Raw genomic sequence first — 23302 nt, 5'->3', positions numbered from 1 at the left:
GCTAGTTCTAGGTCCCAAGAAACAAAGAGATCTTCTGTTGAATCTGACAATTAATCTTGATGGTTGTACAGTCGTCTCAAATAAAACTGTGAAGGACCTCGGCGTTACTCTGGACCCTGATCTCTCTTTTGACTGTTTCAAGGACAGCTTTTTTCCATCTACGTAACATTGCCAAAATCAGAAACCTTCTGTCCAAAAATGATGCAGAAAAATTAATCCATGCTTTTGTTACTTCTTGGTTAGACTACTGCAATGCTCTACTTTCTAAATAAACTTCAGTTAGTGCTAAATACAGCTGCTAGAATCCCGACTATACCCCCAAAAATGTATCATATTACTCCAGTGCTAGCCTCCCTACACTGGCTTCCTGTTAAGGCAAGGGCTGATTTCAATGTTTTACTGCTAACCTACAACGCATTACATGGGCTTGCTCCTACCTATCTTTCCGATTTGGTCCTGCCGTACATACCTACACGTACGCTACGGTCACAAGACGCAGACCTCGTAATTGTCCCTAGAATTTCTAAGCAAACAGCTGGAGGCAGGGCTTTCTCCTATAGAGCTCCATTTTTATGGAATGGTCTGTCTACCCATGTGAGAGACGCAGACTCGGTCTCAACCTTTAAGTCTTTACTGAACACTCATCTCTTCAGTGGGTCATATGATTGAGTGTAGTCTGGCCCAGGAGTGTGATGGTGAACGGAAAGGCTATGGAGCAACGAACCGCCCTTGCTGTCTCTGCCTGGCCGGTTTCCCTCTCTCCACTGGGATTCTCTGCCTCTAACCCTATTACAGGGGCTGAGTCACTGGCTTACTGGTGCTCTTCCATGCCGTCCCTAGGAGGGGTGCGTCACTTGAGTGGGTTGAGTCGCTGACGTGGTCTTCCTGTCTGGGTTGGCGCCCCCCCCTTGCGTTGTGCCGTGGCAGAGATCTTTGTGGGCTATACTCGGCCTTGTCTCAGGATGGTAAGTTGGTGGTTGAAGATATCCCTCTAGTGGTGTGGGGGCTGTGCTTTGGCAAAGTGGGTGGGGTTATATCCTGCCTGTTTGGCCCTGTCCGGGGGTATCATCGGATGGGGCCACAGTGTCTCCTGACCCCTCCTGTCTCAGCCTCCAGTATTTATGCTGCAGTATTTATGCGTCGGGGGGCTAGGGTCAGTCTGTTATATCTGGAGTATTTCTCCTGTCTTATCCGGTGTCCTATGTGAATTTAATTATGCTCTTTCTAATTCTCTCTTTCTATCTTTCTTTCTTTCTCTCTCTCGGAGGACCTGAGCCCTAGGACCATGCCTCAGGACTACCTGGCATGATGACTCCTTGCTGTCCCCAGTCCACCTGGCCGTGCTGTTGCTCGAGTTTCAACTGTTCTGCCTGCGGCTATGGAACCCTGACCTGTTCACCGGACGTGCTACCTGTCCCAGACCTGCTGTTTTCAACTCTCTAGAGACAGCAGGAGCGGTAGAGATACTCTCAGTGATCGGCTATGAAAAGCCAACTGACATTTACTCCTGAGGTGCTGACTTGTTGCACCCTCGACAACTACTGTGGTTATTATTATTTGAACATGCTGGTCATTTATGAACATTTGAACATCTTGGCCGTGTTCTGTTATAATCTCCACCCGGCACAGCCAGTAGAGAATTGGCCATCCCTCATAGCCTGGTTCCTCTCTAGGTTTCTTCCTAGGTTTTGGCCTTTCTAGGGAGTTTTTCCTGCATCTACACCTGCATTGCTTGCTGTTTGGGGTTTTAGGCTGGGTTTCTGTACAGCACGTTAATATATCAGCTGATGTAAGAAGGGCTATATAAATACATTTGATTTGATTTGATAAGTATTCACCCCTCTTGAATTGTTTCAAATTTTGTTCCACTACAAAGTGGGATTAAAATGAATGAACGTGTCTCCTTCCTGAGCGCTATGACGGCTGCGTGGTCCCATGGTGTTTACACTTGCAAACTATTGTTTGTACAGATGAACGTGGTACCTTCATGCGTTTGGAAATTGCTCCCAAGGATGAACCAGACTTGTGGAGGTCTACAATTTTTTTTCTGAGGTCTTGGCTGATTTCTTTTGATTTTCCCATGATGTCAAGCAAAGATGTTCTGAGTTTGAAGGTAGGCCTTGAAATACATCCACAGATACACCTCCAATTGACTCAAATGATGTCAATTAGCCTATCAGAGGCTTCTAAAGCCATGACATCATTTTCTGGAATTTTCCAAGCTGTTTAAAGGCACAGTCAACTCAGTGTATGTACACTTCTGACCCACTGGAATTGTGATACAGTGAATTATAAGTGAAATAATCTGTCTGTAAACAATTGTTGAAAAAATGACTTGTGTCATGCACAAAGTAGATGTCCTAACCGACTTGCCAAAACTGTAGTTTGTTAACAAGAAATTTGTGGAGTGGTTGAAAAACAAGTTTTAATGACTTCAACCTAAGTGTATGTAAACTTCCGACTTCAATTGTATTACTACTGACATTGATTACTTCATTGTTTGGAAAGCAAGGAAGGCATTTCACTGTTCTTATGCACATGACAATACAACTTGAAACTCCCTCTCACTCTCTTCTCTCTCTGTCTCTCTTTCTCCCTCTCTCAGTCCTCTTAGCTGAAGTCTCTGTCTGGAGTAATTGCTTGTATGGCCATTTTGTTCTTGTCAGCTTGGCAGAAATTTTGGCTAGGCCCCTAACACAGCGGCTGACTCATACAGTACTTAAGGCATCGTCCCAAATGGCACTCTATCCCCCATTAAGCCCTATAGGGCTCTGGTCAAAAGTAGTGCACTATATAAGGAATAGGGTGCCGTTTAGGACACAGTGGACTATGATTTATGTCTAGTGCTTTCCTTTGTCTCAAAAGTTATTGGGGGGGGATATACACTGAGTTGACAAAACATTAGGAACATCTGCTCTTTCTGTGACATAGACTGACCAGGTGAATGCAGGTGAAAGATATGATCCCTTATTGATGTCACTTGTTAAATCACCTTCACTCAGTGTAGATCAAGGCTGTCAAACTCATTCATGCAGGTTCTAGTGTCTGCAGCTTTTAGTTTTTTCCCCTTTCAATTAAGACCTAGACAACCAACTCGACATTAGGAAGGTGTTCTTAATGTTTTGTACACTCGGTGTGTGACACACAGAGGCAAGGTACCATTTTTGATGCCCTCATCTGTGGTACAGTAGTTTTACTACTCTGGTAGTGCTACTATTACTCAAATGGTGTCAGAGAAGACGTCGTTGATGTGATCATGGACATTTGAACTGAATTGTGATTGTGAGGGAATGCAGCTGGTAGGGGGTTTCAGTAAATGGTAAATAGCAGCTGCCAATAGTGACACCTGCTGGGAATGACAGGTACAGTACAATATGTAGTTACAATGCATATGTGGTGTGTAGTATGTGTGGGTATTTTGTCCGAACCTAGCCACCGTACAATATACCTGATACAGCCAGTTAAGGTTTCACCAGTTGTTCCGTTGAATTGCTTCAGCCTAGCGTTTTAGTGCTAGGCTGGAACAAAAGCCTGCACCGACCAAGGCCCTCCAGGACTGACATTTTATTTTGCTTAACATTGACAGACGTCATTGAACCATCAGCAAGTACAAACGAAACAAAAGCGTATTTTTGGCAATGCAAAGAACAGACAAATACTGTAATCCATGTGTTCAAGGATTTGATTCTGTCAATCCTTGTCCTTTCAAAAGATAAATGGCCTCTCTTCTCTCTGGCTCTGATTGCAGGTAAGGTAAATACACCACGATAATTATTCAACTGCACCATACATTGTTTCCAGTCTGAATGTGACCCATCACTTTTATAATGCTTTTTCACAGAGGTCTGCTAATGTCAGATCATCACACTTCACTCATTCACTTAGCAAAATAATCATATGCAGATATTATTACCCATACATTACCCTATCTTTACTCATATCATGCTTTCGTCATTCAAGTCAGTGGCTTTCACTTTGATATATGTGTTTTCTCTAAGAGAACACACGTCTATGCCCAGCTGCGTTGTGTTAAGTCGAGCCGGATGATCTGATACCCTAGAAAAGGGGTATTTGTCTGTAGGTTATGGTAGAATGGGGGTTGTGAGTTGTGACTTTGTGTCTCGATGTTGCTGCTGGTTGTAGGGGTTGAGCTGTTTGGACTTGAGAGTGAGAATGCTCAAAGGACATAGTTGACTGGCTGCTGATGATCCCAGCCTATCAATGAGAAGTCAGTTTGACATCTTGCCACCTGTCCAGAAAGTGCCTTTTCCAGACCCACTTATTGTTCTGCGTTTGTCTTTTAGCTCAAATAAATAACGTTCCATTCCACTTCACTTCAATCGCCATCCAACAAAATGAAACAAACACGATACAATCATTAAGGTTTGATATCATATTTTGGAGCTATTTGTGCTTGGATCAAATTGGGCCATTTCCAGACAAAATGAACTCAAGCCTTTGATCGATGTCCAAACAACTCTCTGCAGACAAATGTTCCCCCAGTCTTGTTTATTTGCTGGTCAAATGGTCCCATGATAACCCCAAGTTCCGATATTACATTTTGTGGAATTTCCGCATTCCGTTCCATGGTGCAAGTGAAAAAGAGCACTTTCCTTTGACTTTTACGTCTTTCTGCTTTGCAACGGCAAACCCCATTTAGGTTATTTAAGGAAGGAAGTATATTGGTCGTTCCCCATGTTGATACTCCAATGGCAACCAGCAAGCGCTTTCACTTGCCGCGTCACTGCAAATGTCATTGAAGAAGGTTAAGCAATTGAATGACAGTGGCCATCCAAATTCGCCACTCCCTTTGTCTGTCCCTCTAGAATCTAGATGTCTGTCTCCTTCAGGCCGTAGCACTCTGTGAGGTCATAGATCTGATAGCAGCTCTGCTCGGCGACTTCGTTGTAAATCCCCATGGAAACCGTGTCAATTTCTGTCCTCGCAAGGGAGGGGGCCGTGACGCCTCCCTTAATCTTATTGGACAGATTGTTCATCTTCTCCTTGAGATGGAACGATGACTTCTGAGAGAACAGGCTCCACCCTTTAAAACTCAGTGAACGTCCTTGAGTACCCTTGTAGTAGTGCGAGCTCCCGCACGACTCATGGTTGATGGCGTACCCCGGCCGGTAGTCTGTCACACTGGCATCGCCAATACCCATAGTACCCATTTCCCTGCCATCTATGCCCTGGTGGTGATGGCCCTTGACGGCCGTGCGCCAGCGCTGGTCGTAGAAGCGCCGCAGGACTCGGCGGCGGCGGTGGCACTGGCAGCGGAGGAGGCGGGTGAAGGCGCGCTGGAACTCTTTGCTGGAGCACGGGTAGATGACAGGGTTAATGCAGCTGTTGAAGTAGCCCAGCCAGAAGATGACCTTAAAGACCATGTCAGATGGCTTCAGTGCCGGGAAGAAGGAACCTGGGAGGGGACAGAGGAGAGAGGCGTTAGGATCTGTGATCATCTTTAAGATAACTTCTGTGCGAGACATTTTTAATCACTCTTCATTTTTTAAACTCTGACATTTTGTGCGTAAGACGAGAATTGGCCTCAAATGAGATACATCTAGCTGTTTTTTCTATGCATCGCCAAGAGCGAACGGCAGCTTCTTCAGGTAAGGTTAAGGCGGGAGGTGTAAGTTTCTTTGTAAAAAAACAGCTGGTGCGCGATCTCTGGAAGTCTCTAGGTTTTGCTCAATTGAGTTAGAATACCTCTTGATAAGCTGTAGACCACACTATTTACCTAGAGAGTTTTCATCTATTTCTTTTCATAGCTGTCTATTTACCACCACAAGCCGATACTGGCACTAAGACTGCACTCAACGAGATGTACAGTATACTGCCATAAACAGCTATATAGGGACAGTGATTTTAATGCAGGGAATCTGAAAAACTGTCTTACCAAATGTTTTCCAGCATGTCACCTGTGCAACTAGAGGGGAAAAACTCTAGATTACCTTAATTCCACAAACAGAAATGTATACAAAGCTCTCCCTCGTCCTCCATTTGGCAGATCTGACCATAACTCTATCCTCCTGATTCCAGCTTACAAGCAAAAACTAAAGCAGGAAGCACCAGTGACTCGCTCAATACGGAAGTGGTCAGATGACACGGATGCAACAGGACTGTTTGCTAGCACAGACTGGAATATGTTCCGGGATTTATCCGATGGCATTGAAGAGTATACCACATCAGTCACCGGCTTCATCAATAAGTGCATAGATGACGTGATCCCCACAGTGACCATAGTTACATATCCTAACCAGAAGCCATGGATTACAGGCAACATCCGAATTATGGTCAGATTTGCCAAATGGAGGACGAGGGAGAGCTTTGTACGCATCTGTGTGTGGAGTTAAGGCGGTCTAGAGTTATTTTCCCTCTTGTTGCACATATAACATGCTGGTAGAAATGAGGTAAAACAGATTGAAGTTTTCCTGCATTAAAGTCCCCGGCTACTAGGAGCACCGCTTCTGGAACTGAATTTTCTTGTTTGCTTTTGGTCTTATACAGCTTGTTGAGCGTGGCCTTCGTGCCAGCATTGGTTTGTAGAGGTACATAGACAGCTACGAAAAATGGTACTCTCGGTAGAGATGTTTTAGTGGAGAGGAACGCTTGGTACAGCCCCCACGTCCCTAATCTCATCTCATCTCCGCCACGGTGTTGACTGGCCCTCCTTTCCTTCATCTCTACTTGCCCTGGCCTGGGCCCTCTCCTTAGGGACCTGTGGGCAGTTTAGTTTAGATTGGAGCTGACGTGGCACACACGCACACTATCCTTGTGTGGACCAAACAACTGATTCCCATTCAAAATCCAATTTTCCTTAACCCCTAACCCTAAATCTCTATGGCTTAACCTAGCCTTAAAGGGACATTTCTATATTTTATACTTCATATTCATCATCTCCAGCACCACCCCAACATCAACATATGTGAAAATGGCGCTTTTCTATGTTTTGTACAAAAAAAAGAAGATAAATGTTTCCAATGACATCATCAACCAATTAGTAGGCAATTAATTCGTAGGCAATGCCTACTCATAAGTGGTCAAAATCACATAAGGCACACCAATGTTGCTGGAAAAACTTGTCTTCCTCTAAGTTTTTTACTACAAACATAGAAACGCCCAATTTTAACATATGTTGATGTTGGGGTGGTGCTGGAGAGGATGAATATTAAGTTTAACATTTAAAAAAAAAATCCTTTAAACCTAACCTTAACCCCAAACCCCTAACCTTAACTCCTAACCCTAAACCTAACCCCGAACCATAATTCTAACCCTAACAAATAATTAAACAGCAGCAGTAAAATAACAAGCTAGGCTATATACATGGGGGTACGGGTACAGAGTCAATGTGCGGGGGCACCGGTTAGTCGAGGTAATTGAGGTAATATGTACATGTAGGTAGAGTTAAAGTGACTATGCATAGATAATAAACAGAGAGTAGCAGCAGGGTAAAAGAGGGGCTGGATAGCCGTTTGATTAGATGTTCAGGAGTCTTGGCTTGGGGGTAGAAGCTGTTAAGAAGCCTCTTGGACCTCGACTTGGCGCTCCGGTACAGCTTGCCGTGCGGTAGCAGAAAGAACAGTCTATGAATAGGGTGGCTGGAGTCTTTGACAATTTTTAGGGCCTTCCTCTGACACCGCCTGATATAGAGGACCTGGATGGCAGGAAGCTTGGCCCCAGTGATGTACTGGGCTGTTCGCACTACCCTCTGTAGTGCCTTGCGGTCGGAGGCCGAGCAGTTGCCATACCAGGCAGTGATGCAACTAGTCAGGATGATCTCGATGGTGCAGCTGTAGAACCTTTTGAGGATCTGAGGACCCATGCCAAATATTTTCAGTCTCCTGAGGGGGAATAGGCTTTGTCGTGCCCTCTTCACAACTGTCTTGGTGTGTTTGGACCATGATAGTTTGTTGGTGATGTGGACACCAAGGAACTTGAAGCTCTCAACCTGTTCTACTATAGCCCCGTTGATGAGAATGGGGGCGTGCTCGGTCCTCCTTTTCCTGTAGTCCTCAATCATCTCCTTTGTCTTGATCACATTGAGGGAGAGGTTGTTGTCCTGGCACCACACGACTAGGTCTCTGACCTCCTCCCTGTAGGCTGTCTCCTCGTTGTCTATGCATTGGTGCAATAGCCAATTGATGTAATAGCCTACAGTTTTCTTGACATTTGGATTTAATTATTGTGATAGGCTCATGTTTTACTGCTACGACGTACCCACATGATTTATTTTGCCGGGTCACCGTACCAGACCGTACCGCCTTACTTTTACCCCTGACCCTAACCCTAACCCTTAAGCCTAAAATAGCCTTTTTCCTTGTGGGGACAGGTGAAATGTGCCCACTTGTCCAAATGTTCCTTGTTTTACTATGCTTGTGAGGAAAACACACACACACACACACACACACACACACACACACACACACACACACACACACACACACACACACACACACACACACACACACACACACACACACACACACACACACACGCACACACGCACGCACACACACGCACACGCACACGCAGTCTACTTGCAAGTGTCAGCGTTGCACCGGCTTCACAGGCACTATACCAGTAGCAAAGATGTACATAGCAAAAGAGAGGGACACTTGCAAGTAGAGGGGAAGGGAGGTAGCGTAGTGAGAGAGGGGAGGTTATCATCAACCATCATCACCCACTGGAGTGGCTTTAACAACCTGACATAGGGTCACAACAGGCCTCCTCTCTTGGCCAGTATGGTGGTAATTTGGGTGGTAGTCAGGTCTCTGAGATGAAAGCGTGTTCCTTTGGACAAGATTGGTGTGTGTGTGTGTGTGCATACGTGTGTGTGCGCAATGGGTAATTGGTGTGTCTGCGCGTGCTTGTGTGTAATGGGTAATTGGTGTGTCTTGCGTGTGCTTGTGTGTAACGGGTAATTGGTGTGCTAGTGTTGCTCTGAGGAACCCGCCACCACCAAGCCGGAGTTTTGGGGCATTACTGTACATAACTATCCCTTTAAAGAACCAGACAACCCCGTGTGACCCCCTGTGTGGGATCTGACTGATGACACCATTATACTGTACTGTTGTTGGATGTATGTGGCCCATTAGGCTACTACTGTACTGTTGTTAGACAGGGCCATAGAGGGGCCCCACAGGAAGACTCGGTACCATTAGGTGGGTGATGTAGACAGAGTGAAACTAACCGGCGGTTCATTGTTTGAGGCTTGCTTCGTTTTCTCTCCTTATTAGTGTTGTGTTCTTTATGTAGACGGCTGATGATGAAACAAAGATACAACTATCAATGTGTTGTATACAGCGCATGTTCTTTTCTGCTGGTTTTTGGGGGAACTATACACTAGTTTGCTGTTTGCTGTGATTGAGCTTGCCTGTCGCAATGTAACCAATGAATTAGTCCCTAAAGTGTGCCCATCTGGCAATCCAGGCAGACTCAAGGGAACGTTCACAGTATTTGAAAAGATTTCAAACCCAGGTCTGTTGTGTATACAGTACACACAGATTCATTATTCACATGCACACACTTCTAACTTTGCCGCAGGGGGTGTGTGTCATATAAACAACTTTATACCCTCCTTCCCCTAGTCTGCCCTCATCTGTCCAGTTTGACATTGGCTTTCATCTGGTGCGGAGCTAGGAATCGTGTTTCAAGAATGAGTCATGCCAATTTACATCTGCCAGAAGGAGAGATTTATGTCCCTTTGGTCCTGTTCTTCCCAGAGGCTTCACTGCTGACTGGTTCAACACGACAACACAGCATTAAAATGAACTATCAGACACAAGGCATCATGGGACAAAGTAGTTGTGTATTGATTCTAATTGGCAAAATGACATCAACTTTGAGCGATGAATTCCGATTGTAGTCACGAGTCATATGCTACTTAGGAAGTGCCTGGATTGATTTGGCTTGATGCCTTGACACATCGCCGCTGTTGCCATGACCACATCAGCAGCCGGAGATGAATAACTACTTTATAGTACTTAAACTGCTTTTAGGAGATTACGGAGTCTCTTATGTGGAGCTTCTCTATCGAGAAGATGTTTTGTTTTAGTATTTTGTGAGGATATGGTTTTGAAAAGTTCAGTCGTGACAGTTTAACAGAGTTCCCAGAGTCCCAGCCTTCAGAAAGTAGTCATACTCCTTGACTTATTGCACATTTTGTTGTCTTACAATCTGAATTCAAAATGGATTAAATATGATAATTTTTTCGCCCGTCTACACACAATAACCCATAATGACAATGTGAAAACAGGTTTTTGAAATGTTCGAAAATTTATTGAAAATGAAACACAAACCAGCTGCAAAATCCTGGATTGTGCAATATTTATAAATTCTTTCTAGGTGTGTCCAAACATTTGACTGGTACTGTACCTCAACTGGTATGCCATCCAGACCTGGAGTTTTCCCGGACTTGAAGGCTTTAATTGCATCTAGAAGTTCCTCCTCTGTAATTAGGCGTCCAATGAGTCTTTCTGTATAGCTGTTCATTTTACACTATTATTTAAAAAAAAAATCCTTTCAAGTAACTTCAGTTAGTGGATATGGAGGAATATAGTTTGGTGAATCATGGATGACTCTGTCATTTGTCAATTATTTTTTACAATTCTTAAAGCTCTGTCAAGTTGGTTGTTGATCATTGCTAGACAGCCTTGACATAGATTTTCAAGCCGCATTAAGTCAAAACTGTAATTAGGCCACTCGGGAACATTCACTCTCTTCTTGGGAAGCAACTCCAGTGTAGATTTGGCCTTCTGTTTTAAATTATGGTCCTGCTGAAATGTGAATTAGAATTTACTTTCGTGCCTTATTGCAAACAGGATGCATGTTTTGGAATAAGTGTATTCTGTACAGGCTTCCTTCTTTTCAATCTGTCATTTAGGTTAGTATTGTGGAGGAACTACAATGTTGTTGATCTATTCTCTGTTTTCTCCTATCATAGCCATTAAACTGTAACGGTTTTAAAGTCACGGTTAAATCCCTGAGCGGTTTCCTTCCTCTCCGGCAACACCATCCAAAGTGTAATTAATAACTTCACCATGTTCAAAGGGATATTCAATGTCTGGTTGTTTTATTTTTTACCCATCTACCAATAGGTGCCTTGCTTTACTAGGCATTGGATAACATCCTTGGTCTTTGTGGTTGAATCTGTGTTTGAAATTCATTGCTCAACTGATAGACCTTACAGATCATTGTATGTGTGGGGTACTGAGATGAGGTAGTCATTCAAAAATGATGTTCAACTGTTATTGCACACAGAGTGAGTCCATGCAACGTATGTGACTTCTCAAGCAAATGTTTACTCCTGAACTTGTTCAAGCTTGCCATAACAAAGGGGTTGAATACTTATTGACTCAAGACATTTCTAAAAACATAATTGCACTTGGACATTATGGGGTATCGTGTGTAGGCCAGTGACAAACAATCTCAATTGAATCCATTTTAAATTCAGGCCGTAACACAACAAAGTGTGGAAAAAGTCAAGGGGTGTGAATACTTTCTGAAGGCCCTGTATACATCAATTTAAGCTATAAATTGAATGCTTTGAAAAATGCAGGTTTGTAAACTTTTAAGTGCGTGAGGAGCTGGTGACATCTCAGCTGTAATATTCCCAATTCCAGGAGAAACTCTGTCATACTTAGAACCAGCAGATATAATACATTGTGACACAGTTATAATGGCTGATACATGCTTACAAAAAGTTATAAAGCATTTTAACGGCAGGTTTTAAGTTAATTGTTACCTGGAAACTATTCAGTATGTCAGCCATTTATAATAAGCAAATGACCTACCTGTCAATCAACTGCGGTGTAGTGTTGGGGGAGAGGATTACTTAATTTAAGACGACACTCAATGTAAAGGTCATTATTCTATGAATCAATGCTTTGTAATTGAAACCTTGAGTGGAGAGGGCTACAAAGGACTGTGCTACAGTGTAATGAGTGCTGTGCAAGCTTTGACAGGTGCCACTCACTTGGAGTGAGTCACGTACAGGTCTGGCTGATGGATCTGGCTGGGCCATATGATACTTAGATACTTTGAATACTAACTTGCGGTTTTTACTTACGCTTTCTGTAAGCCTTCATAGGGTATCTGTTTTCAAGAGAGTTTTTTTTATTTTTAAATTGTACTTATTTATTTTACCTTTATTTAACTAGGCAAGTCAGTTTAGAACAAATTCTTATTTTCAATGACGGCCTAGGAACAGTGGGTTAACTGCCTTGTTCAGGGGCAGAATGACAGATTTTTACCTTGTCAGTTCGGGGATTTGATCTTGCAACTTTTCAGTTACTAGTCAAACGCTCTAACCACTAGGCAACCTGCCGCCCCATTCAAGAGAGTGTTACAGGTATAGTTCAACCAAATAAAAAATGACATCGTTTTTCTTATCCCTGTGAGTAGTCTATGAACAAGGTAACACCGCACTCCATGTCCATAGACCGGGGTAGGGCAACCAATGTGTCATTTTGTCGTTTGGATGAAGTATCCCTTTAAGTCTGTTTTATGGCGTGTTGAAGGTAATACGATTCTTGGTCCAGACTAGTTATTTTGGATGTCCTTTAGAGATGTGGCTGAGAAAAGCACAAGAGGACATGGTAGGACACACTTCTGGTTCAATCTTCTGTTTTTACTAGTTTTGGTTTCTGGGAATAGTGGTCCATTATGAATCAGAGTGAACAGATGAGTGCCACGGAGAAAGGAGTTGATTGCGGAAATGCTTACAAGTGCTAAGAAAGATCCGTCTCTGTACAAATGGAGTAAGTGGACAAATCGTCTAAGTGTTCCACCCATTTGGCCGTACGAAAAAGGTATGGAAGAATAATAATTATTGCGTCTGATAGGCCTACAGCAGGTTGAATATTGTCCAATATTCAACCTGCTGTAGGCCTATCAGACGCAAGAATAATTATATATATATATATATAGTTAAGGGGGAAGGCTATGCTTACAGAGGTAGCCTATTGTTGGACACAACCTGCTAAATTTGACAAGCCCTCACAATTTGTCTTCTTTCAAATAGATGATGAGAGAAACAAATGGCAAAGCCCCTCTCGCTATTGGCCAAAGTATTCTCAGAACCTATCAAGAATGTGAAATGAAAAAAAAAAAAATCCTCAAAGATAACATCGTGCAGGCCTGTTTTTCCTGAGCTAATTATTTCCTTTGGCAAAGCAGAGCTCCCCTTGCCCCCTCCCACCTCTCCCCCGCCACGGGTATGGGGATATTCATAATGGTATCATGCGAAAAAAGCGCAACAACATATTAGTCATGTGGTATGTCCAAAATGGCACCCTATTCCCTATATAGCGTACTACTTTTGACCCATTTGGCTCTGGTCAAAGGAGTGAACTATGTAGGAGATGGCGCAAACTTTATTTATCTAGGCAAGTCAGTTAAGAACAAATTCTTATTTACAATGAAGGCATACCCCAACCAAACCCTAACGACGCAGGGCCAATTCTGCATTGCCCTATGGGACTCCCAATCACCGGTTGTGATACAGCCTGGAATCGAACCAGGGTCTGTTGCCTCTAGCACTGAGATGCAGTGCCTTAGACTGCTGCGCCACTCAGGAGCCCATTTTGGGACAAATCCATACAGTAGTCTCGTTTTGCTTGGAGTCAAAGGCCTCCTTCCTTACAACATCAGTGTCTTCAATAACATTTTGATACTGGTGCCGAGGCCATCATCAGATGCCTTTGTAACAATCAGAAGCGATACGTAATTACAGTTTCAGGTTACGTACAACGTGTCTGTTCTGTTTGTAAAAGTACGGAGTTCGGATATCTACAGTACCAGTCAACAGTTTGGACACCTACTCATTCAAGGGTTTTTCTTTCTTTTACTATTTTCTACATTGTAGAATAATCGTGAAGACCTCAACCCAATTGAGATGGTTTGGGATGAGTTGGACCGCAGAGTGAAGGAAACGCAGTCAACAAGTGCTCAGAATATGTGGGAACTCCTTCAAGACTGTTGGAAAAGCATTCCAGTTGAAGCTGGATGAGAGAATGCCAAGAGTGTGCAAAGCTTTGATCAAGTCAAAGGGTGGCTACTTTGAAGAATCTCAAATATAACATATTTTTTTGATTTGTTGAACACTTTTTTGGTTACTACATCATTCTATATGTGTTATTTCCTAGTTTTGATGTCTTCACTATTATTCTACAATGTAGAAAATGCGTATAATATATGACTAGTATATCTCCTTAAGGCAGAGACATTACGGCCTCAAAATGTATTTTTCGTTTTGTTCCTCGGCTTTAACAGCACACGGCCCCAAAGTTTATATTTCTCTCCGTTTTTTCGGATTAGACCTATGGACAGCACTGACATTTTGTTTATTGGAAAAAGTGAAACGTTGGGCTGACTGTATTACATTATTTTCTCTTGCTGTCAGTCTGTCGCAGTTCCGCCACCACATTAACACGGACATTCCTACAGCGATAAGGCTCGTAGAAGAAGTGTTAAACATTATCTCTTTTCAACTGCTCTGCATTCCTAGAATTGGAGGGTCGCTCTACATTTGAGTGGTGAGGTGATGACATTTGAAAGATTTTGGTAACTATTTAAGGCTGTGTGTGTGTGTGTGTGTGTGTGTGTGTGTGTGTGTGTGTGTGTGTGTGTATGTGTGTATGTGTGTACGTGTGTGTGTTTGTGTACGTGTGCGTGTGCGTTTGCGTGTGCGTTTGTGTGTTCGGACAAATGCTAAAAGCTTGTGTTCCAACACAAATAGATGTGTCATGGGGACTGGAGCCACAGAAATTGAGTCACGAGCATCATCAGAGCCACATTTCTTTAGCCTAAGATGATGACAATGCCTTCAGTGGTTACTTATTGTGGATTTATTGTTGCGCCCTGAATGAAATGTCTTGGTAGTTGACTTCCTCGCTCTGTGCATTATCATGAGGTTACCAAGCCATGCTTCTCACTTCGTTCTACCCAAGCCATTGCGTGGCTAACTCAGAGACATGAACAGGAAAGGCAGAGACGTTTTGAGAAGGGGGGGGAGAACAAAAGAACGAGAGGGGTATTGTACGTGTGGAATGGTGCCATCTTTACCTCCTCCCTTCCCCCTCCTCCTTTTTATTCCCCTCATCCTGGCTGTTGGGCGTGTGTTGTTGAGACTATGGGAGGAATTCAATTACAGCTGTCATAAGGGCAGTGGACCATTGTGTTCCTGGGGTCAGCGGCCTGACTACTCCAATTAGAATTACCCATCTCTCTTAATAGACTCTTTCGTGTCGATGAAATTGAAATATCCTTGTTTAATATTTCACTTTCTTAATAGTGCACTTGGAATATGTCAACACAAGCACAGTGAAAGAGATATATAACTTAAACGTAATTGAATCAGGATTGGGGAGCTGGGGACTGAGGGACTGGAGGTTGGAGGGCTGGAGGACTGAGAGGCTGGGAGGTTGGAAGGCTGGGGCTGGGGGGGGGCTCAGCTAGCCTGGCACAAGTAGCAGAGCGTGCTGGTTGGGGCCGTGCCAGGAGACGCTATCAGCCAGCCAACAGCCAAGTACGCACAATAACATTCCGGGGGATTGTAGGAAATGAAATCTAAGGAACTCAACTTGATTAGTAGGCATAGTATGTTATGTGTAGGCTTATACAAAACAAGGCTGTGGTGGCTTGCAACAATGTTACAAACAGTGGTCCATTGAGATGGAAATCCCCAATGGTTTTAAACACACTTTCCTTTTCAACCTAACATCTGTGGTGCGAATAGGATTTCCCATTATAGAAAGCCCTATTGCAAACTTCTAAAAGATGCCACCCTCTCTAAACTCCTGCCTGACTAAACTCCCGCATTGTTCCAAAAGCAATGTTTGCCAGAATATCGCTTTTAGAATTACCCATCTCTAAAATCTTTTGTCTATCTTGGGGGCACAGTCCATTTGTTCTGTTGTTCTGTTGTTAAGAATATAGAACTGCAGCCAAATATTTGAGCGCTGGGTGGAACTAATGAAGTGGTGCTGGCCATCTTTTGAATGATTTTCCTGATACGTACTGTAAATAATGCAATAGAAAGGACGAGGTATAGAGTGTGTGTGTACCAGTGGAGGCTCCTCAGAAGAGGACGGGGAGGACTGTACTCCTCAGTGAATTTCAGTAAAAGAAACATTTTAAAACATTTTATAAGTTATCCTTTTTATATAAAACTAGACTAAATATATTCACGTCATCAAAATAATTGATTAAAATACACTGTTTTGCAATGAAGGTCTACAGTTTCTGTTCTCTTCTGTGTACATTGACTTCAATACAAAACCTAGGAGGCTCATGGTTCTTACCCCCTTCCATAGACTTACAGAGTAATTATGACAACTTCAAGAGGACATCCTCCAACCTATCAGAGCTCTTGCAGCATGAACTGACATGTTGTCCACCCAATCAAAGGATCAGATAATGAATCTAGTACTGAAAGCATGAGCTACAGCCAGCTAGCACTGCAGTGCATAAAATGTGGTGAGTAGTTGACTCAGAGAGAGAAAGACAATAGTTGAACAGTTTTGAACAAATACATTTCTTCCAAAAAAAGGAAAAGCAAGAGAGAGAGAGATAGAGGGATTTCATATTTTTGTTTTCCACTTTCAATTTCAATCACTTAGCTAGAAAACCCAGTTGTTCCTTCTAAATGTTCCATTGCCATACTGGCTGGCAACGTTCTTATCCCTTGTTTGCTAGCTAGCCAACTATGACTAACTTGCAGTCACTTCAAAAAGTGCAGTCAGAATAACAGCAACAGTAGCTGCATTTGCATTTGTTTAAGCTGTTTTCTAGTGACATTTATTTGGATGCATCCATAAAAATGAGCTTATGAGGTGCGATTTCGCCTGGCATAGAAAATGTGCTCACTTGTTAGGACACTGTTGTTCCGAGGAGCTAGCCAACAACACAGATAAAACAATCACTTCCAACTGAAGCTGGAAAGACTGCAAACTAGCTACACTTTGTTTAATTTTTCAATTGACATTTCTTTGTATACAGTGCATTCGAAAAGTATTCAGACCCCTTGACTTTTTTCACATTTTGTTACGTTACAGCCTTATATTTAAAAAAAATCTATAAAAGAATGTCCTCACCAATCAACACACAATACCCCATAATGACAAAGCGAAAACATGTTTTTAGATTTTTTTGCAAATTTATAAGAAAATCTAATCTGAAATACCTTATTTACATACGTATTCAGACCCTTTGTTATGAGACTCGAAATTGAGCTCAGGTGCATCCTGTTTCAATTGATCATCCTTGAGATGTTTATTCAACTTGATTGGAGTCCACCTGTGGTAAATTCAATTGATTGGACATGATTTGGAAAGACACACACCTGTCTATATAAGGTCCCACAGTTGACAGTGCATGTCAGAGCAAAAACCAAGCCATGAGGTCCAAGGAATTGTCCATAAAATTCAGAGACAGGATTGTGTGGCACAGATCTGGGGAAGGGTACCAAAACATTTCTGCAGCATTGAAGGTCCCCAAGAACACAATGGCCTCCATCTTTCTTAAATGGACGACGTTTGGATCCACCAAGACTCTTCCTAGAGCTGGCCGCCCAACCAAACTGAACAATCGGGGGAGAAGGGCCTTGTTCACGGAGGTGACCAAGAACCAGATGTCCACTCTGACAGAGCTCCAGAGTTCTTCTGTGGAGATGGGAGAACTTTCCAGAAAGACAACCATCTCTGCAGCATTTCACCAATCAGGCCTTTATGGTAGAGTGGCCAGATGGAAGCCACTCCGCACATGACAGGCCGCTTGGAGTTTGCCAAAAGGCACCTAAAGACTCTCAGGCCATGAGAAACAAGATTCTCTGGTTTGATGAAACCAAGATTGAAATCTTTGGCCTGAATGCCAAGCGTCACATCTGGAGGAAACCTGACACCATCCTTACGGTGAAGCATGGTGGTGGCAGCATCATGCTGTGGGTATGTTATTCAGTGGCAGGGACTAGGAGACTAGTCAGGATCGAGGGAAAGATGAACAGAACAAAGTACCAAGAGATCCTTGATGAAAACCTGCTCCAGTGCGCTCAGGTCCTCAGACTTGGGTGAAGGTTCACTTTCCAACAGGACAATGACCCTAAGCACAAAGCCAAGACAACGCAGGAGTGGCTTCGGGACAAGTCACTAAATGTCCTTGAGTGCCACAGTCCAGACTTGAACTCGATCGAACATCTCTGGAGAGACTTGAAAATAGCTGTGTAGCGACTCTCCCCATCCAACCTGACAGATTTTGAGAGGATCTGCTTAGAAGAATAGGAGAAACTCCCCAAATACAGGTGTGGCAAGCTTGTAGCGTCCTACCCAAGAAGACTCGAGGCTGTAATTGCTGCCAAAGGTGCTTGAACAAAGTGCTGAGTAAAGGGTCTGAATACTTATGTAAATGTGATATTTCAGTTTTTTGGGGGGATGAATTTGATAAAATGTCTAAAAACCTGTTATTGCTTTGTCATTATGGGCTATTGTGTGTAGATTGATGGGGGGGGGGGGGGGGGGGGGGGGGGACGACGACAATTTAATCAATTTCAGAATAAGGCAGGATGTAGAAAAAGTGGGTTCTGAATACTTTCCGAATGCACTGTATATCCATAAAAATGATGCCAGCTGATTCATGATTTCAACTGGCTGGGAAACGCTGCCTGCCTGTCTGTCTCGTTCCGACTCCCGACACATTCATTACTATGGGTCAGCTGGAGATAGAATTTGAATATTGAAACAATGTTGTAAATGTCATAGAGACAGACAGCAAGGTTTATACATATTTCCGCCATTGAAAATGAAATGTTAGTCTAAAAGAAATGTGAGAAAATGTCTGGATGCTTTTTACAGTGGAGATCAAGTTTATACATTCCCTGGCTAGTCTGATGAAACAGTGGATTGCGCAGTCAGACGGAACTGAATAAATAGGTATTTTAATGTCATAGACTTAGCAGATGTGTTGTGGATTGAAGTCCACAAACGAAGTGAAAAGATGCGAGAAGGGATACAACATGGCTGCTATGAAAGTGAACTGTGTTTACGTGTGATCAGGGGTGTATTCATTTAGCCATATTCTGTTGAGAAACGTTTCTTAAATGGAAGTAATCAGAACGAAACGGGGATAAACTTTCCTGAATTTGTGCAGTAGAAACTCTCTGTTTGTAACTGCTGGACTAATGATTACACCCTAGATCAGCTAAATACAGGCAAGAGTGTGCAAGGCAGTATTGAATGTGTCACTGTCTGTCCATATGACACTTTCTGTCACCTCGAAAATGTTCCCTCGACCTGTGTGCACCTATGTTGTAAACTTTCATTCATAGGCTAGGTTGTAGCAACCTCATGATGGGTATAGGGAAAACGTCAGTATCATGTAGTAGCCTTAACCTATCTCTGTTACATTGAACTGGGTGAATGGATTATGAATGACAGCCATCCAACATGCTGTAAGAGGCCATGCTCATGAAAAGAAAGGTGTGTCCTCCCTCATCTTAAATGGCACTGACCGCCATTGGTGTGTACAATGTGTGTGTCTTTCTTATTTGACATCACAGTGAGCAGAGACGTCAGTTCACCATCTAATTTTGATTTGAGTTGTCAACTAACGTGAATTCAACGTGAAATCAACAACAAATGTTACCATGTCATTGGACTTGGGTTAAAATTTGGGTGACAAAAATATGAAATGCCCTTTACATTGATCCAATCAGTTTTCCATGTTGACTCAATGTCATCACATCATTTTGGGAGGGGTTGAAATGATGTGGAAACAACGTTGATTCAACCAGTTTTTGCCCAGTGGGATGTTATCATAAATGGCTCCGCTATGCCCCAGTCTTTCTCATTGATGCTCCTTATAAAACCTATTACCTGAGATAATTAGGGTGGTATTTGATTAACTCCTGTTGTGCCTCTCGTCTCTACATCTGACCCCATTTCACCAGTAAAGCACCTTTCAACTCATTAGCATTTTATTGACTGTCTGCTGCTCTGTGAGCAAGTCACCTGTTTGTTTCTCAAATCACCATCAGACAACGGTTCTTGCACTTTACTCTTACACATAGTTTTTTTTGCTGTTTGATGATCTGTATAGTATATTGTGTTGTGTATCTGTGCGTTGTGTATCTATGTGTTGTGTATCTATGTGTTGTGTATCTATGTGTTGTGTATCTGTGTGTTGTGTATCTATGTGTTGTGTATCTATGTGTTGTGTTTGAACACCTCCTACACCCTTTCGACTCCTTTTTTCCATTGACCTGTTGTTGCAGAGAGATTCACTGTAGAACAAACACCCACAACTCTAGTTATTTCAACTAATTATTATTAAGTAACCGGTTACACAGCCTTTTTTCTGTTTGCTCAACTTTTCTTGTCCAAGTGTTAACCTGAACTAAAAAACATTTCGTTGGCCCAAACTAAGCTCCAACTTGAGAAAACTTTGTCCCCAAAAATTCTGTCAATTTAAAATGATGTTTGCTCAACTCATATGTTCATTCAAGTAGAGACTATTGTTTGGGAATCTTAACTAAAAACGGCTGTGCAGTTGATTACACACAGCTTTTTAAACATACATAGTTGTCACACGATGACATGGTGCATGTTCATTTATACAGTAATTATGATTCAACATGTCCTCACCTGGGATTTGAACACACAACCTCTTGGTTCATGGCATGCCAATCTTCCTGCAACACCACCATGTCTGTGTCAGTTATCAATTCATCTGACTATTCTCTTATCATTGATTTCATGTACTTATTTAAGCAATTCAAATGTTCTGTATGGTTGTCTAATGTTGGTGGGGAATATTATATATTTTAATGTGACTCCTTAATCACTATGATAAATAAAATAGTTTTTTTTTGTGTACTTTTATGTCAGGAAAGAAATAGGAATGGCTTGTATTTGCTCTTCAACATACTGCTACCAAACAGTAGGGCTTTAAGCACAATTGATGACGCCTTTGAAGGACATTTTATGTCTATGGACTGCAAACAATACATCGATGAATTGCACTTGTATATAGGCATATGACAAATCGGACTTATAGTTATGTGTAATGATGCCGCATGCCAGAATTACAACTCTTCATGATAGGTTTTAGTACATTGTTACCGAATATATGTAGTGCGTAATTGTGCGTAATTGTGGATTTTCTCAGTATGCTACGTTGATCTTCTAGAAAAGAAAAAAAAGAAAAACCAATACCTCACAATTTCAGAAATGAAAAGACTGTATTTTATTCGAAGTTTGCACGATGCGCGCAACCTTCTCATAATAATTATGCACTTGGATGAATTTCAAACATCCTTGCTTAATTAATAATGTTTCACGTTCTAAATAGTGCACTTCGATATGTAAACATAAGCACAGTGAACAAGATATAACTTAAAAGTAATTTAATCGTATTTGAGTGATATGGACACGAGGTATAGGCTACATCCTCGCAGTAAAATGCACACTCGTCAATCAATACAGCGAATCCTACTGATCACACAAGTGAGCGCACCCACAAACGTACAGATTCTGAGACACATATTTTACATATGGTTAAAACAGAGAAGCAATTAGACTGTAGCCTCTATTGTGGACCTCTTTAACCCCCAATCAATTGCTAATTAAATGTTGATAATGCAAACCAACACTCACCCAGTGGTAAAACAAAGAAAAACGGTAGCCAACACAGGATGAACATCCCGACGACAATCGCCAGGGTTTTGGCAGCCTTCTTCTCACGGGAGAACTTCATCAAGCGCACGGACAGCGAACTCCGGAACGGGTGGTTTTTATTCTTGGAAGTATCCTCCAGCATGCTCCGACAGTGAATCCTGAGCACCACTTCTATCGACTTATTTCTCTCCCGTTTGACCCCCGCTTCTAAACTCTTGGTAGTCCTCCGGGCCACCACGTAGACCCTGAAATACATCACTAGGATGACCATAAGCGGGAGGTAGAAGGAAAAGAGCGAGGAGAAGAGGGCATAGCCCGGTTCTTCGGTGATGCTGCAGACGCTCTCGTCGGTCGGCGGCGGTTCCTTCCATCCCAGCAGCGGTCCTATGGAGATGACCATGGAGGAGACCCAGACCACCACCAGAATGACAGCGGCTTTCTTCTCCGTCATGATGGTGGGGTATTTGAGGCAGTGTTTGACCCCGATGTACCTGTCTATGGAGATGATACAGAGGCTGAGGATGGACGCGGTGCAGCAGAGCACATCCACCGCTGCCCAGATGTTGCAGAAGACCCGGCCGAACACCCAGCATCCCAGCACTTCCAAAGACGCGGAGAAAGGCAGCACAATAATGCTCAATAGCAAGTCCGCTATGGCCAGGTTGACTATAAAGAAGTTGGTGACGGTCTGTAAGTGTCTATTGCATAGCACCGAGAGGATAACCAAAATGTTCCCAACGATAGCCACCAAGATGAACACGGATAGAAAGACCCCGACCGCAATGACCTGGGGGTCCAGTGTGATGTTCGTGCAGCTGGTGGAGTTGGTGCTGTTGTCTGTGAATAAGATTTGGTCCAGGAAGGATTCGTTGAGAGCTTTTTCAAAATATATTTCATCATTGCTTTCGTTCATCAAATTAGAATATTTCATTTTGAAACTCCATAAAGAAAATGTTATAGTTTGATTCCAAGGGAAAACAAAGTGGTATTCATAATGTTTTGTTTGTTTCCAGTATGCAAAGAAAACGAGATGAAATGGGACATTCTTCTCACATATGTGAATTGTCTTGAATTTATAAACATCTCCAGTGTAATCTAGATTGTTTCATCTATTAAATGCGTAATTTTTCCCCAACAAAAATAAAAACCGATGCGCAATAACAGCACCATCCCTCTGTCTGAAAATGCAGGATCAACTATTCCTTTTTTTTAAAAACTGAAGACTGCTCCAGCCAGGGACTTTCTTTGAGTTCTTTGAGGTAGTAAAAATGTCAAATCTCAAATGAAGTATCAGTAAGTATATTTTTGTAGCTCCATAGCACCGGATGGTCCGATTCTAGTCCACTGTTGGTATTCTTTTAGTAAGAAGTCCAACCCGTAAGACAGAGTCTCAGCCTGCCTAGGACCCCAGCATCTGAGCCCTGCGCTCCTCCCTAGCAAGTGGATTAAGTGACGCGTCGCCTAATAACTGCGATGCCACGAGAGGGAGTCGCGCCCGTTTCCACACACTCAACACGCATGCCAGTGTCGCCGCGAGTGTATATATTTTACCCATAGCCTAATATTCAGTTGATGTTTAGACTATTTCAGTATTATATCGCTGACATATACAACCTGAAGCCAGACTACATGCAAAC

The 23302-nt window shown here is 42.7% G+C and overlaps 1 protein-coding gene across 1 annotated transcript; it reads right to left on the bottom strand.

The window, feature by feature from the left end:
• Window positions 1–4829: 4829 nt before the first annotated feature.
• Window positions 4830–22596, bottom strand: LOC120034651 (alpha-1D adrenergic receptor-like). The gene is made up of 2 exons (XM_038981229.1): window positions 21645–22596; window positions 4830–5416 (listed from the first exon to the last, which is right to left on the bottom strand). Exons 1-2 carry the CDS (start codon window positions 22594–22596, stop codon window positions 4830–4832), a joined length of 1539 nt encoding a protein of 512 aa, XP_038837157.1.
• Between the last annotated feature and the right edge of the window lie 706 nt (window positions 22597–23302).

This window comes from Salvelinus namaycush, chromosome 42 (assembly GCF_016432855.1).
Source record: "Salvelinus namaycush isolate Seneca chromosome 42, SaNama_1.0, whole genome shotgun sequence".
Lineage (NCBI taxonomy): Eukaryota > Metazoa > Chordata > Actinopteri > Salmoniformes > Salmonidae > Salvelinus > Salvelinus namaycush.
The sequence above is the reverse complement of the archived record's forward strand: the minus strand, read 5'-3'. Positions and strand labels throughout refer to the sequence as shown.